Source organism: Littorina saxatilis, linkage group LG1, assembly GCF_037325665.1.
Source record: "Littorina saxatilis isolate snail1 linkage group LG1, US_GU_Lsax_2.0, whole genome shotgun sequence".
NCBI lineage: Eukaryota > Metazoa > Mollusca > Gastropoda > Littorinimorpha > Littorinidae > Littorina > Littorina saxatilis.
In genome coordinates, this window is record NC_090245.1 from 87,001,209 (window position 1) to 87,016,540 (window position 15,332).

The window sequence follows — 15,332 nt, forward strand, 5'->3', positions numbered from 1 at the left end:
CTCACTGATGAATGAAATAAAGTTTGAAACTGAAAGTTGTCTTCAGCACTCTTTTATTCAGCTTTCACTCTAAAACTTCATTATGACAAAATGAAAATCATAAAGGTTCATTTTTTTTATAGTATTCAACAGATAAGATAAAAGAAGTACAGAGAAAAGTTATCATTAATATGCTTTTATGGTCTTTCTGTCCTTGGGCGTTTAACCTTTAAAAAAAAAAACAAAAAAAACCAGAAAATTGACCGAGACAAGTTTTACAAATGTGAGAAATGTTGAAAGAAATGTGGGTCTTAAATACACTAAAAGCGTAAAAAAGGATATACTTTGAATTTAAGGCACAAATAATGATAGCAAAAAGAAAATAATTTGGTTGTGATGGTAATTTTAAGTTTCTTTTTTTTCTTCTTCAGAAAAGCAGATTTTGGTACATGTGTCTTCCTTACTATCATTCAAGACTTATTAGGGGATGTGAGAATTAAACCGCCCTAGTTTCCATTGCTGAATATGTCTCATTATTTATGAGCAAGATGTTTTGAATTTCAGACGAAAAATTTACCAAAAGAACAAACCACCACCTTGTACAGACTTGACGAATGAAACTTTGTGAAAAAAATCTCTGTAATAACAAGATGAATAAAAGCTCTAACAATACCCGACAGATACTGCATCCCACACCAGACACAGTCACGCGAACAGTTAAAACAAAATTACAAAAACCAAACAAAAAATAACAACAAGCAAAAAACAAAAAGTTGTGGAAGCACATGAAATGATGTTCGATGAATCACAGTACATCAGACAGTTTCATTTAATCGCTTGTACTCATCACTTATACTGACTTGTTGCTCTGTTTTCATTTTCCATGTTTGCCCTGAAAGTAAAAAATGACAAGGAACATGATAACTGCATCATAAAATGTTAACTCACAACCACACACACACACCAAAGAAAGCAGATGAACACAAAATGACCACCAACAAAAACCCTTACATGTATCCTCACCACCACTGGTAACAATATAGCTCAACGTTTCAAGGTAATAACAGTGGAACCACTGATCCCTTGTATTAAATCTGGGTTTCTTCTTTATAGGAGATAACAAAGCAGGAGTGTACTTATGTTATTATGTATTGCTAATGGTAATAACAAGTGTTATAAGTACTGTAGTATTTACACTCAAGGTTCAATTCTTGGCATTCAAATCTCAACAACTTGCTTATTTGTTCAGCAATGGCGTTTACAAAAAAAGAAAAAGAAAGAAAGAATAGCCTTCTGGGACACATGGTGCTAGATCTTAGTCTATCTCTCTCTCTCATTCTTTCTCTCATACATTCATGTGTGTGACAGCATACCTTTAATTTATCATTTTCCAATTTCAAGGCATGAACTTTTGATCTTTCTTTCTCAAGGTCCGCCGTCAAGGTAGCCACCTGCAAATTACAATGACAGGCCTTTAGTAAGCATGATAGCAGTGTAAGCTGTAACAACACAGACCACAGCCAGTTTGATTCAAAATGTAACTCAGTCAACAATCACTTGATCTTATTTTGAGTATCAAACTTTTTGTTTAAGCCTTTAAAAAAAGCAGGAACAATTTCTATGTGAGATCCCGCAGTGGGGCACTGCGGTTATGAAATTAAAGGCCCCTCCTGTTTTTGGAACCGCAGGAGCTTTCTAGTTTGCTGTTAGGTAGATTTTTGGTTCCTCTTTCCTGTCATGCTCTCTTTTTCTTCATGAATTCTTTTCTTTTTTCTGCCTTCTTGCTCATTCACCTGTATTTTTGCCAAAAATCTCTTCTCTTGCCGCTTGTCTCGCGATTCATGTATAGTTTAATCTGTTAGTGTTCTGATGTAAGTCCAGCAGTAGATAGGTTAAGCCTATTTTAACATACTGGAAACTGGTAATCTTCCAGTAGGTATTAATTTAGTTTTACTAAAGCCTGCTGGGACACAAGTAATGGGTTAGTGCATTTGTAAACAGGTTAGTGCATTTGTAAACAGGAATCGCCTGACAAGTGGCCCCCTTCATCCCCCCCTTCCTCGTCCTGATATGGCTCTGCGTAGTCGGCTGGACGTTAAGCAACAAATAAACAAACAAACAAACATTCTATGTGAGAAACTTTCAGCAGGGACAGCAAAATTAACATCATTGCATAGTATAATCACAGTACACTCTTTCATTAAACAATCATTTAATCTTATTTTGAGTATCAAACTTGTTTGAAACCCTTCAAACAGGCAGACACGGGAAAATTAACATCATTGCATAGTATAATCACAGTACACCATCCCTCTTTCATTCAATCCATCAGTGCTGGTCTCATGTAAATTCTGTATGTCACTGGTCTGCTTAGCTTACATTTTACATAACACTTTGTTGAACTATTAAATACTGCTGCTTTTACATACCACATCTGTCAAATTTACTTCACAGCAAAGTAAAGAACGTAAAGGATCACTCCCTTTATCAAATTATCAGTACAAATTTGTGTAATTAGGCCACTGGTTAGTCCAGTGGATGGCATTTTGACAAAAATAAGGGCTCCGTGGTTGAATATTTAATAATAATAATAATAAATTCTTTTATAGCGCTGTTCGCCGCCAAATGGCAGTCTCATGGCGCTTTACATTGGACATTAAAATTCAACATTTTACATATAAAAGTGAGCGAGTGAGTGAGTGCGTGTTCAGTTCATGTCTCCTCTTTATCATCTCTCACCTGTTCTGTTAACTCATCTTTGACCGTTGTCAGCTCTTCCACTTGCACCAAAATGGAAGCCTTGTCCTTCACTGAAACAATGGCAAGAAATGTTTCAGAAATTATCGGCAGGACACAGCATACTTTTCTCCCCACCGTGAAAATGTTTGGTAATTCTGCCAAAATGATGGCAAATTTTCTGCGATTTCTCATAAGTGAATAGCTCAGATCATGGGTAATTTTAACACCTTCACATTTAAATGCTTATTTTATAGCCATCCATTGAATTGAGAAGAAAACAAAGCATACTAAACTGCTAAGCATGAATCAAACAATAAGAAAATAAAAAGAACCAACAGCATCGTTTTGTATGTGTGGGTAGTAAACACGTTTTATTTACAAAACACGGAGGAAAATGGCGACAAATTTGTTGCACAGCGACAGGTCACTTTCTTCAACCAAGGCCAGTACTTTCATACATGACAAAGGAAAGCAAATATGGCCTGAATAATAAAGTTATAGTGTTCCTTTGCGTGTCTGAGTGATAAACTGTTTTAACCAACTATCTTCTGAAACGTAATTGCACTCAGCAGATTTGTCTTCCGCTCATAACTTTCGTGTCACACGGTCTTTGCGACAAACAGATAGATCGCATTCTCGCAGAAAATCATTGACAACACAGACCAGTCATTTTTAGCATTGCATTTGGGAAGGGCTACTATTATAGTGTGTTTTAAGAAAGAAAAACATTACAGTATCGGCAGAACACGACCAAATGAGTTTTCGTGTCACAGCGTTATGGGCGTGAGATTGTGTTCTCACACTGTAGCAAAATCATTGACAACACATGACAAATGAGTTTGCGTTTTGGGCGTTATGGGCGTTTTTTCACACTGCAGATCATATCTCAAAAACTACGGAGTGGATCTTTATGAAATTTGATATGGATATTTTTGACTGGATTTTCTCATAGAAGGTTTTTCCGTTTATTGATAGGACAGTTTGATGACGTCATATTTTACCGTTTGCCAAAAGGTCGAGGCAGCACTTTCACAGTTACAGTTTTTCATCAATTTGATCGAATTTCTTATCACACAATCTCAGATCTAGGCCGGATTATGGGATTGCATTTCAGTTTGGTCACTTAAAGTTTTGTTATTGAAATGTTTGTTCGAAATATGTCATTTTTTCAAATTTTTAAAAACTAATATTTGAAACAAAAAATTTATATTGGTGTATTCCCTATTGCGTCCTGTATCTAAAACTATATAGTTTTGTTGTTTTGTATTGATAATTATGCTTAAAAATGAAGAAAACCGATAAATAACCACTATCTTTATTTATGAAAAAAGACACTTAAAAACAACTTCTATCTATTCCTTACCATTTTCTGATTCCAAATATATATAGTTTCATGGTGTTTGACGTTGAAAATAGGCTAAAACTTAACAAACTCGGATCGTTGAATGGAAATTATACTTCCAAGCTCCGTGCAGCTGACAACATGATAAAAACACGTCATTTCAAGTGTGGAACACGCTCATGACGTCAAACTGAAAAGTGATGAATTATGGCTTCACCTTGCGATGTTTCATTTCAAACATGGTAACATTTTTAAAGGGGTTTCTTTCTCAGATTTCTGTTTGCCCTCTGTCTGTCTCTCTATGTCTCCGTCTGTCTGACTGATTCAATTAAATGTGTAATTACTTAGTTTTGCAAAAGTCAAACTAAGTAGGATATACCTAATTGATTCAGGTCTCTAAATTCTTATTGTAAAATTGTGAGTTTTATTCAAAACAAATTTAATTGGTGTTTTAAACTCAATAATGGGGCATGCTGTGATGAGTAGAAGAATGTGTGTTTACGAGCAGAAAAAGCCCATCAAAGTCAAGAATCGTGTTTTTCTTTTTCTATTTTCACCTTGTAGCTTCATACAGACACTAAGCAACAGTGTAGTTCCACTTCCAGTGCAATATCTTGTACTTTAATTTTGACCATCTGTGTAACACTTTATTGACCCATGATCTGAGCTGTTCACATAAGCATTGTAGTTTCGCAGACTGCCAAACCTGCCTGACCCTAAACTGCAGTTCTGATGAAAAACAGGGTAAAACTCTGAGTAAATTAAGCAATGTGAAGTTTCAACCTTCAAAAAGGTATTATTACAATAAACACATTTTTTTCTGAAAGACATCTTCCAAGAACATAAGACTATCACTAAAACATTTTCACTGAGAACAAGGTTCACTGGGAATGACCAACAAAATGGAAAGGGGAGGGGGCTCCAAGCAAGTATGCTATTCAGATGGCCACACAGCCAGCTGCAGTCACAGCAACAAAGGTATAATGCTGCTGCATGCTCAATACCGTATTTGACGGATTACAAGACGCACCGTTTTATAAGCCGCACCCCCGACTTTAAAAAAAAAAATTGGGACGAGCCACGTATAGGCCGCGTCACTATATTAGCCGCCGTCGAAAAAAATATAATCAGATCGTGTCAATCAATCAAAACAACCAGACAAACGAAAGTACGGTATTTGGCGAAATCGGCTCCGAGAATAAACAAGTGAAACAAAGAAGAAAAGTGAAAAAGTTTGAAGAAAAATATCACACACACAATTTGTAACCAACACACACATGTAGTCCCGCCCGGAATAAACTTTTTTGGGATGATTTACGACTTTTGCGCACATTTCGAGCAGACGAAAACACAACATGGCGGCTCTCGCTCCTCCAACTATAGCGAGACACACAAAAACGAAATCTCGCGCGCGCGAGATCCTGATACATCCGGTGTTTGTCTGTACACTATCTTGCCACAACGACTTGTTGACAAACCAAGATTCGCGAAAGAAAGAGAAAAGCGCCGAGTCTTGAGTAGAGAGCTAATAAAGTACCAGTAATCGCTAATCGAGCGAAATGAAAATCCGCGGCGACTTCCATTAGGTGAATGCTATTCAAGTTTAGGTAACCACGGCTGTTCCTGGCTTGTTTTTAAGGCCCGCGATGGGGAGTGGTAAAAATAGCCAGCGGCGCGATATCACTGCTTGCAGACTGTTAGCCCGCACTACCAAAGACTTTGTCTGCGCATCGCCGTTTGCGTTGTGCTGCGAGGCATATCAGCGCAGTTCAACGTTGCCAGAGACCAAAGAAGCGCTTTACTCTACCTAGCAGCGGCGGCTTACTGGAGGAATGTTCATTATCTGTGCTCGCCTGCCAGCACACCCAATAAAGTTCGGACTTGTACTGGCAGAGCGCGAATGCAAATTCTTGTAGGCGTACATAGACACAACATAACATATACAGACAATAACGCCCACAACACTTCAACAGCATATGAATGGAATACAAACAAATCCGCAAATCGCGCACAATACACCAGTTAAAAAAATAAGGATTACCAAAACGGCGTGCAGAAACTACACTGACTCGGAGAGGAGAAACATTTATCACACGATGTGGATAGCAAACATTAAAATAAAACAGACAAGTCAAGCATAAAATAAACACAAATACTGAAAACACAATAAACAAGGGTGAAACAAACAAAAAGAGATGCTTGCCAACAGTCAGTGTGTGTGTACGTGGTTTGTGCGTCAGCGGTGCGTGCCAGTGTGTGTGTGTGCGGGCGCGCGTGCGTGCGACGTGCGTACGTTCTTGCGTGCGTGCGTGCGTTTGAATGAGAAAGAAGAGAGAGAGAGAGGATTGAAGAATGAGGCCACGGTATCTGTCACATGAATATAGACACACACACACACACATCTGGTATGAAACACTGACTCACCGAAAGCTGAGTTCCGTTATTCTTTAACTACGCGTACGGGAAGTCAAAGGCTACTCCATCCTGGTTAGGTAATCCAATTGATAGAATCCGTGTATTAAACACTGGCACACAACCAATTTATTTAGAGGGTCTCGATTGTCTGCTCCTCTGCTCCAACCAATACTAGTGTCAGTTCTCTGATGATTTTAAGTCATTTTCTGAGGGGATAACACTTGACCGTTTTGGCGAATACCGCCACATGATAACATTTGGAACAGAAAGTCCGTGAGAAAAAATCGGCATTCGTTTCTTCTGCGATGTTTAGGCCGTAAAACCTTGCTAGATCCGACTCATACTTTATGCACAATTTTGCTGGGTTAGAGTCGTACTTTCTCTTCGATCTTTCTCCACATATTCTGCAGAGAGCTTGGAGTCTCTCAAAGTGAAGGCTTTCTACATGCGCCTGTGAAGCCATACTCACAGTACTCCAGCTACGAGAAATGTGGGAAGCGACACACAAGCCAATAAGTACAAGCAGGTTAAACGTCCAGGAAATAAAACACACAATTTCACTTCTGTGTGATAGAACTTTCATTCACACAATAAAATCCAAAGTTTGAAGGTAACTGAAAGTGGGGTTTGGCCGCCGGGTAACATTTTATAACAACACACATCGCAGATATGTCCACATCGTACTATAAGTACTAGTATCAAAGAGAGAAACAACACCTGATTAGAAACATCCTCATAGAAATAAAACACAAGGCAGAGCTAGCCCCATTTTCCTTCTGTTGGATAGAAATACCATTCACTCAATGATATCCAAAGTTTGAAGGTAATTAAAACTTGAATGTTGACGCAGGGTAACATTTTTTAACACCACACATCGTTGATATGTCCAAGTCATATTATGAGTAAAAAATTCAGAAAGAGAGAAGCAACACCTAATCACATCCTCCTAGAAATAAAACACAATGGAGAGCGTGCCCCATTTCTCTTTCACTTCAAGGAACAACCATTCATAGACAAAATTCCAGAGTATGAACACAAACACAACTTGCAGTCCAGAGCGAAGATGATTTAAACACACCAAATTGTGAAAAAACACACACAGCACTTCCCCGGACACACGCACGCAAGAAGGAAATAAGAGGGAAAGTTCTCAGATAGGGCTGGGCTGAGGTGTTAGGTTACAGCCTGCAGCTGGAAGCGGTAAGGGCTCGGTGCTATACTTTGCGCGGTCTGCCTGGCCAGCTAAAGCAGCAAAAAAGGGGCCATCGGAACAGCCGTGTAACGTTTTAGCCGCATCTTTTTATAAGCTGCAATGCGATTTTTTTGGAAAAAAAATCGCGGCTTGTAGTCCGTCAAATACGGTACACATAATGTTAGGGAGAAAACTGAAGCCATTTCATTTCAAAGTACAAAATACCTAAGCAACAATAAAATAAGAGTGAATACAAGTGAGGACTGACAAAAAAAGAAGAATTACTGGAGGTAAAAAACACTTAAAACAAAGCGAAAAGCTAAATGTTCTTGACAGTAAATGAGAGGAGATGGTGAGTAGCGGGGTTAAGAATAACTTACTTTCTCCGTGTTGCAAGAGCTTACACAAAGTTGTGCTTCTTTTCTTCACTTCCTTCAGATCAGCCTGCAAAAACACAAACACATGTACACTGACAGACAGTGCACTACAACTGACGCTAAAATACCCGGGCCTCATCTGTTTTCTGACTGTACGTAATGTGCTTTGAAGCATACCAGAATGTGATTTCTGCTTGGAAATTGGCATGGAAATGAAACAAAATATACCTATGGTAGTCAGTGGGATGTGCTTTACAGATTTGGTTATCTCATGAAAGTACAATGCTGAAAAAGAAAAAACCCCAATGCTTTTAGCCATTGATTTTTGCTGTTACAGGTTAAACTATAGGTTTAAATTGTGCATTTCAAGAAAACATTCACATTTCAATACCAATGATTCTTTTCTTTGATAACAAACTACTGCAGAAGCCGTTCTTGCTTTGTTTTATGTTGCTTCATAGATATCAATGATAGACATGCATCTACAGAGGAAGCCCCCTTTAGGGACCCTTGTTTTTAAGGTTTTTTTTGTTAATAGCGTTCTTAATGTACCTTCATTTTAAGACTTTTTTAGGTCTTAAAAGGGGAAATCAAAAAGCAAGAAAAGTTAGTTAATGGAATGTTTAATCAAAGACAAAACAAAACATTCACCTTTTTTGTGTTTTTTGTCTGTAATCAATCGTTCCATAAACTAACCATACTTTTTTTTTTGAACGTTAGAAGTCTATCTGTTTCTGACCTTTTTTTTCTATAAAAAGGGGGGTTCCACTGTACATGCTATCGCAGTATCTGAGCATATGTAATTAATTCCGACCACCACTTACTGCCTGGTCTTCTAGAAGGGCCTTGAGCTCACTGATCTCCTTGTCCTTTTTCTCCAGCTCGTCCTTGTACTTGGACTTCATAGCGCTCTCCTGGGCATATGCCTGCAAGAACAAGTACAATACTCAACCTGTTAAAAGCCCCTCACGTTAAACAACTTATGCAACTGAGAAAACCTTTTCCCACCTCTTCACATCTCCCATGCTAACATCTATGCACACACAAAAAACATTAAAAAAAAATGTACACCTCGGCACTACAAAATTGATCTTTTTTGTTATTAAAAATACTGTTTCATCTCTGTTGTAAATAAAAGGGCACATATTTCTGATGTCTCTCACAGACAAACATACAGACAGATAGACAGAAACAGTAACCCCCCACCCCCTCCCCCAACAAAAAAAAATCCTTAATGTCTGCAGTTACAGTCTACCTGCAATGTAACAGCAGCAGCTAAAACAGGGAAATCACAATTATTTTTGCAATGCAGTTCAACACAGACATTTCTGTTTTTCTGCTTCGTCAGTAAACATGATTATAACATGAATAGAAGTGCCTGATGTATGCCTGAGTTTGGGCGCCAAAATATCAGGATGGGTGTATTATCTAAACTGACTAGCTTACCTTTTGATACTGTTGTTGGATGCGCTCTTTCTGCAAGATCTTAGTGGCATCGTCAGCAACAGCCTTGAAGTATTTAGTGTCTTGACTGGACGCTGGGACACGAGTGTGCACAGGGGGAGGACTAGACTCCTCCTCCTCTTCTGCAACAAGAGTTTTCATGGCATCACCACAGGTCAGATAAATATGCACTGTTTTGAATGAGACAGAATGAAAGAGGCTGCACAGTCACTATGACATAGCATGCTACCATAAATGGGATGTCTTGGAGTAGAAACTAAGGTATGAAAAACAAACAAACCTTGTTTTACATTTTTCAGTTTTTTGTCGGAATCGGTAATTTTAAGTTACAACACTAACACACTTTGAATAGTTCAGAGTTCTTGTCGCTGCTACAAAACAAACACATAACAGACCAAGATGGATCTTCAAATGTCTTAAAGGGCTTGCATTATGCCCAAAATAAAATATTTGAAAAACTTCAAGACACTGAAAATCCTCAGAGTGTCTTCATCAAATCACGGAAATGTTGGGTTCTGAAACTTCCTTGGCAACGTGATACTGTAACCTAAAAAGTCCCAGCTCCCGTCTCTTGTTTCAGCTTCCTCTTAACCACATCTTAATCTTATTCTGCTGCCAGACTTGTTGATCTTTTTACAGATACTCCAGGGAGAGATGTCAGGTCGTTGTGATGGGCTATACCCTAGACACAGCACTGCTGAGAGTCCCTTCAAGGGTGTTCAGTAGTGGCCCTGTTCAGAGCCAATGGACACAGGCTACTACTTACTATGCCCCACAATAACAACATTGTTGAATAAGAAATATACTCATAGATTTACCATCGTAAATTCATGTAATCATATAATCTGGGGTGTTTTTTTTTAGAGAGGGAAGGAATTATTAATCTTGTATAACAATATAAAAAAAACAACAACCAGGGATTGGCTTGGCCGTCGGTCATCGGTCTTTTGCCATGTTAAATTCGGAAAAATATACTCATAGATTTACCATCGTCACTGCCTGGTATTTTCTCTGCAGGAAGCTGATTAAACTGGTCAAGGCTCATGGCCTGGGGCTTGTCCTTCTTCTTCTTTTTCTTTCCGTCTTTTGTGCCGTTTGTGGACAACCCTGCCGCCTTCATCTCAGCTTCCATTTCTTTTTTACTCTGTGTAAAGAATAAAGAAAAACAAATACTGTCAGACGTGTACTGCAATGAACATTATTACTCAGACATAGTGTAAATGTGACTAAGTTAAATAAAAAAATTAAAAAAATTAAAAACATGTTTTATTGTCATCTTCCTTGCTAGCTTTGTGTACAAAGAAAATTATATGGAGAAATGGCAACCACAGGTAAAGATTTTAGTGCTCACAGAATTTCACATTGAAAGACTGCAATTTAAAGTCTTATGAGTCCAAATGCAGATGACAATGTTGCACAGCTTAATTTTCATGCTCCTGATACATTGAAAAAACAACAACCAAATGAACAATTATAGTGGTGATGACACGAGTACCGTAACTTTAAGTTTAGGATCATTTTCAAAGTTCATGTAATCATACAGTCTGTGGTAGTTTTTTTTTTTAGAGAGAATAACAATATATACAAAAATCAACAACAACAACAACAAATTAAAAAAATAAACGTCAAACATTGCAGTTAGACATGTTTTGGCACAAGTACAGTGGGATCTAGCTAACCTCTTTCGCCTGTTCAGCAGCCACCTTACTATCTAGTAGAGCCTGCTGAAGATCTTTTTCGTACATTTCTTCCGTGGCCTGGAAAAGAAGGCATAACAGGATAATAATCAGAAAATATTACAGTCAAATAATAACATGACAAGAATTAGATGAGAGCATCACATTTCACAAATTTATATGAACTTGAAAGAGATAAAGAAAAAAACAGACAGACGGAGTGTGTGTGTGTGTCAGTGTGTGTGTGTGTCACAGTGTGTGAGTGTGTTGGGGTGTATACATCACAGGACTTAGAAAATAAATGTGTACAAGCGGACATTTTTCGAAAATAAACACACACACACACACACATTCAAACACCCACAAATCCATCCGCCCACAAACACACTCACTAACACTATACAGTAACACACGCGCACACAAGTCAATAGTTGCATCAGCCAACAACAACAACAACAAAACTAAAAACTGTTCAGAGGTTTAGAACCCTATTGAGACTATTGTAAAATTTGAAAGCCAGGTTAATTATACTGTATTATGTATAGCATGCACTTATGTAAAGTTCTACATTGAAAGGGGGAAATGGTCATGATTAGAGACAGCTCTGTCATTTTAAACTGCTACAGACCTCTGTATCACGCCGTGCCCAGTCCTCCCAGTCTCCAGGCTTCGCCTCCTTGTTGCCATGACGATTCTGTCCTGCACTGCCAGGGTGTTTCTGTTTGCTGCTGGGACGGCTGATCCCAAATGCCATGTTTCTCAGACCCTGAGGTCATTTTATGGTTGAAAAGAAACAAATATACCATAGAATCAACACATGGGAGTATTTTTTAAAACGTAAAGAATAAACTGCACAGATTCATATGAGAAAAAAACCCAAAACTGCAGAATAAAAAAATAAAAAAGTGAAAATAGGGAAGGAAACTGAAAATGTGAAAAAAGGCCCAAGCTATTTAATCATGACTCCAAGAGATAATGCTTTTGCAGAACTTGAGCGTTGTAAATTCATAGCTCAGAATCAACTGCAATTTACGACCATAATTTTGCAGCACCTGCTCTTGTAAGCATAACGATTAAGATTAAATGTAGAAATTAGCAATAATCTTCCACACCCCCATCCCATTGTAACGCGTTCAGCTTTTCCCCGGCATTCTGTTTTCTGATTTGATACATACATAGGTATATATACTCGAGACTGAAATATTGCTTTCTGGTCAAATTAAAAAAGTACACATACATATATTATAACCTTAACCGTGCTTCCTGGGTCGTGGACGACCCAGAGCCTCACAAAAGTTTCTGTATCTCAAAAACTATTGGGAGTTTTTGATTGAGATTTCATCAAGTTCATGTAATCCTCAAACACCATAGAACCTTCCTATCGTCCAATTGCTGTGGACGACCCATGGATATTATGGAATTAAAGAAGGTATTTTCCGGTGTTTATCCTTATTTGGATGGCTTGGGTCGTGTACGACCCATACTTTTTACGTTGAATCCTTCTTTAGAAAATATGGGTCGTACACGACCCACATGATCCAGACTCTGTAGTCTAAAGCGTGATCTGGTGAAGGTTAAAGAAGAAAAGCCTGTCAGTTTCTTGCAAGTGAAGGAAATTGGTGATGAAATTTATAATTAATTTATAATTAATAGATTTCACCCCAAAATTTGATTTCTAAGAACCGATTGGTTACGTCCCTTGACTGAGAAAAGAAGGAATTTTAGGATGAAGCAAATTACTAAGTTTAAATAAAATATTTTGGTTTAATGAATTTGACCCCATGAATGTTCATGTAAAGATTAACTCACTAAATACCCAAGCTCGATCATCAGTACTATGGAAGGGAGGGGGGCTTTTCATTATGGCGTTTATACAAGATCAACGAGGCCCAATCAGAAAGCTGAATGCCGGGGGAAAGCTGAACGCGTTACACCGTCTTTAAACGTGAATGCAAGTCATCATCTCTTTTCCTGGAATCTTGTGTTTCACTTGATCTATTAGTAGTCAGCACCGTTCTCAAATAGACAGATGTTAGAAAGACACACTCAGCCAACGGTTATTAGTTTTACATACATTTTTTCTTGAAAAAGTCAAGCTTTTCAATCTAAACATCTTGCTAATTGTGTTCTAGGTGCAAGTGAAAAAATACTTGGCGCAACACACATGCTCAGATGCTGTCGTCTGAGAAAAACACAGCCGTGACAGCACAAAGCAAAACGAGAAATGCTATACCTCATCGGCTTCCTTCTTCTTCTTTTTGTTCTTTTTCTTGGCAGCGGAGTTGGATTGATTCTGGTTGGCTCCGGCGCCCTTGGTAACAGGAGCTTCTTCAACCTCATCGTCGATTTTCAAAGCAGCGAAGCGATTTTTTGAGCCCAACATTTTGGATGATCAAGGGAGGTCACTGTGAACTAACTTCTAAATTCCAAGGGCACTCACTCTGTCTTTATTGTGGTTTGCTTTCACGATAGCCCATAGGTACCGCAATCTTTTGTTTGTTTGTTCGTTCATGGGCTGAAACTCCCACGGCTTTTACGTGTATGACCGTTTTTACCCCGCCATTTAGGCAGCCATACGCCGCTTTCGGGGGAGCATGCTGGGTATTTTCGTGTTTCTATAACCCACCGAACTCTGACATGGCCGATTACAGGATCTTCGTTTTCGTGCGCGGCACTTGGTCTTGTGCTTGCGTGTACACACGGGGGTGTTCGGACACCGAGGAGAGTCTGCACACAACAAATCTCTCGCCGAACGTGGGGACGAACTCACGCTGACAGCGGCCAACTGAATACAAATCCAGCGCGCTACCGACTGAGCTACATCCCCGCCCCCGGCGGTACCGCTATCTGAAACTTGAGACATCATTTCCCCCAGCGATTAAATGGAATAGAGAAGGGATCAGATACTTTGACCAACAGGTTTCCTTTACCGTAAACTCTTTTCTTTGATAAACTCACCTCCTTTTTACATTTAGTAAGTTTTGATTTTACATTTAGTCAAGTTTTGACTAAATGTTTTAACGTAGCGGGGGGAATCGAGACGAGGGTCGTGGTGTATGTGCGTGTGTGTGTCAGTCTGTCTGTGTGTGTGTGTGTGTGTGTAGAGCGATTCAGACTAAACTACTGGACCGATCTTTATGAAATTTGACATGAGAGTTCCTGGGTATTATAACCCCGAACGTTTTTTTCATTTTTTTGATAAATACCTTTGATGACGTCATATCCGGCTTTTCGTGAAAGTTGAGGCGGCACTGTCACGCCCTCATTTTTCAACCAAATTGGTTGAAATTTTGGTCAAGTAATCTTCGACGAAGCCCGGACTTCGGTATTGCATTTCAGCTTGGTGGCTTAAAAATTAATTAATGACTTTGGTCATTAAAAATCTGAAAATTGTAAAAAAAAAATACAAATTTATAAAACGATCCAAATTTACGTTCATCGTATTTTCCATCATTTTCTGATTCCAAAAACATATAAATATGTTATATTTGGATTAAAAACAAGCTCTGAAAATTAAATATATAAAAATTATTATCAAAATTAAATTGTCGAAATCAATTTAAAAACACTTTCATCTTATTCCTTGTCGGTTCCTGATTCCAAAAACATATAGATATGATATGTTTGGATTAAAAACACGCTCAGAAAGTTAAAACAAAGAGAGGTACAGAAAAGCGTGCTATCCTTCTCAGCGCAACTACTACCCCGCTCTTCTTGTCAATTTCACTGCCTTTGCCATGAGCGGTGGACTGACGATGCTACGAGTATACGGTCTTGCTGAAAAATGGCATTGCGTTCAGTTTCATTCTGTGAGTTCGACAGCTACTTGACTAAATGTTGTATTTTCGCCTTACGCGACTTGTTTTTTGCTTGGGCGTGCGTAACTGTAAACAGGCCCGCTACTCAGTGACTGACTCCTCAGGTTAGTCACACTTTGGTCACACCAGAACAATAAGACTCAATGATTGAAAGACATCGCCTGTCGTGTAAGATGCAGTGTATCATTACTGGACATCATCGGTATTCATACCATTGTTTGTTGTTAGTGTTCTGTCGGTCTACCAGTGTTTTACATTCTGTCTTTCATTTCTGTCAGTCTTTCTTTTTTTCCTTCTGTCTTTTTACATTTAGTCAAGTTTTGTTTTCTT

General features: G+C 38.6%; 1 protein-coding gene across 1 annotated transcript; it reads right to left on the reverse strand.

The window, feature by feature from the left end:
• Positions 1 to 36: 36 nt before the first annotated feature.
• LOC138982731 (G kinase-anchoring protein 1-like) lies at positions 37 to 13,605 on the reverse strand. Its single transcript, XM_070356065.1, has 10 exons — positions 13,418 to 13,605; positions 11,813 to 11,950; positions 11,188 to 11,265; positions 10,496 to 10,652; positions 9,491 to 9,630; positions 8,869 to 8,970; positions 8,048 to 8,111; positions 2,719 to 2,789; positions 1,353 to 1,430; positions 37 to 871 (listed from the first exon to the last, which is right to left on the reverse strand). The coding sequence occupies exons 1-10, from the start codon at positions 13,565 to 13,567 to the stop codon at positions 854 to 856; spliced, it is 996 nt and encodes a 331-aa protein (XP_070212166.1). The 5' UTR covers positions 13,568 to 13,605; the 3' UTR covers positions 37 to 853.
• Positions 13,606 to 15,332: the final 1,727 nt, after the last annotated feature.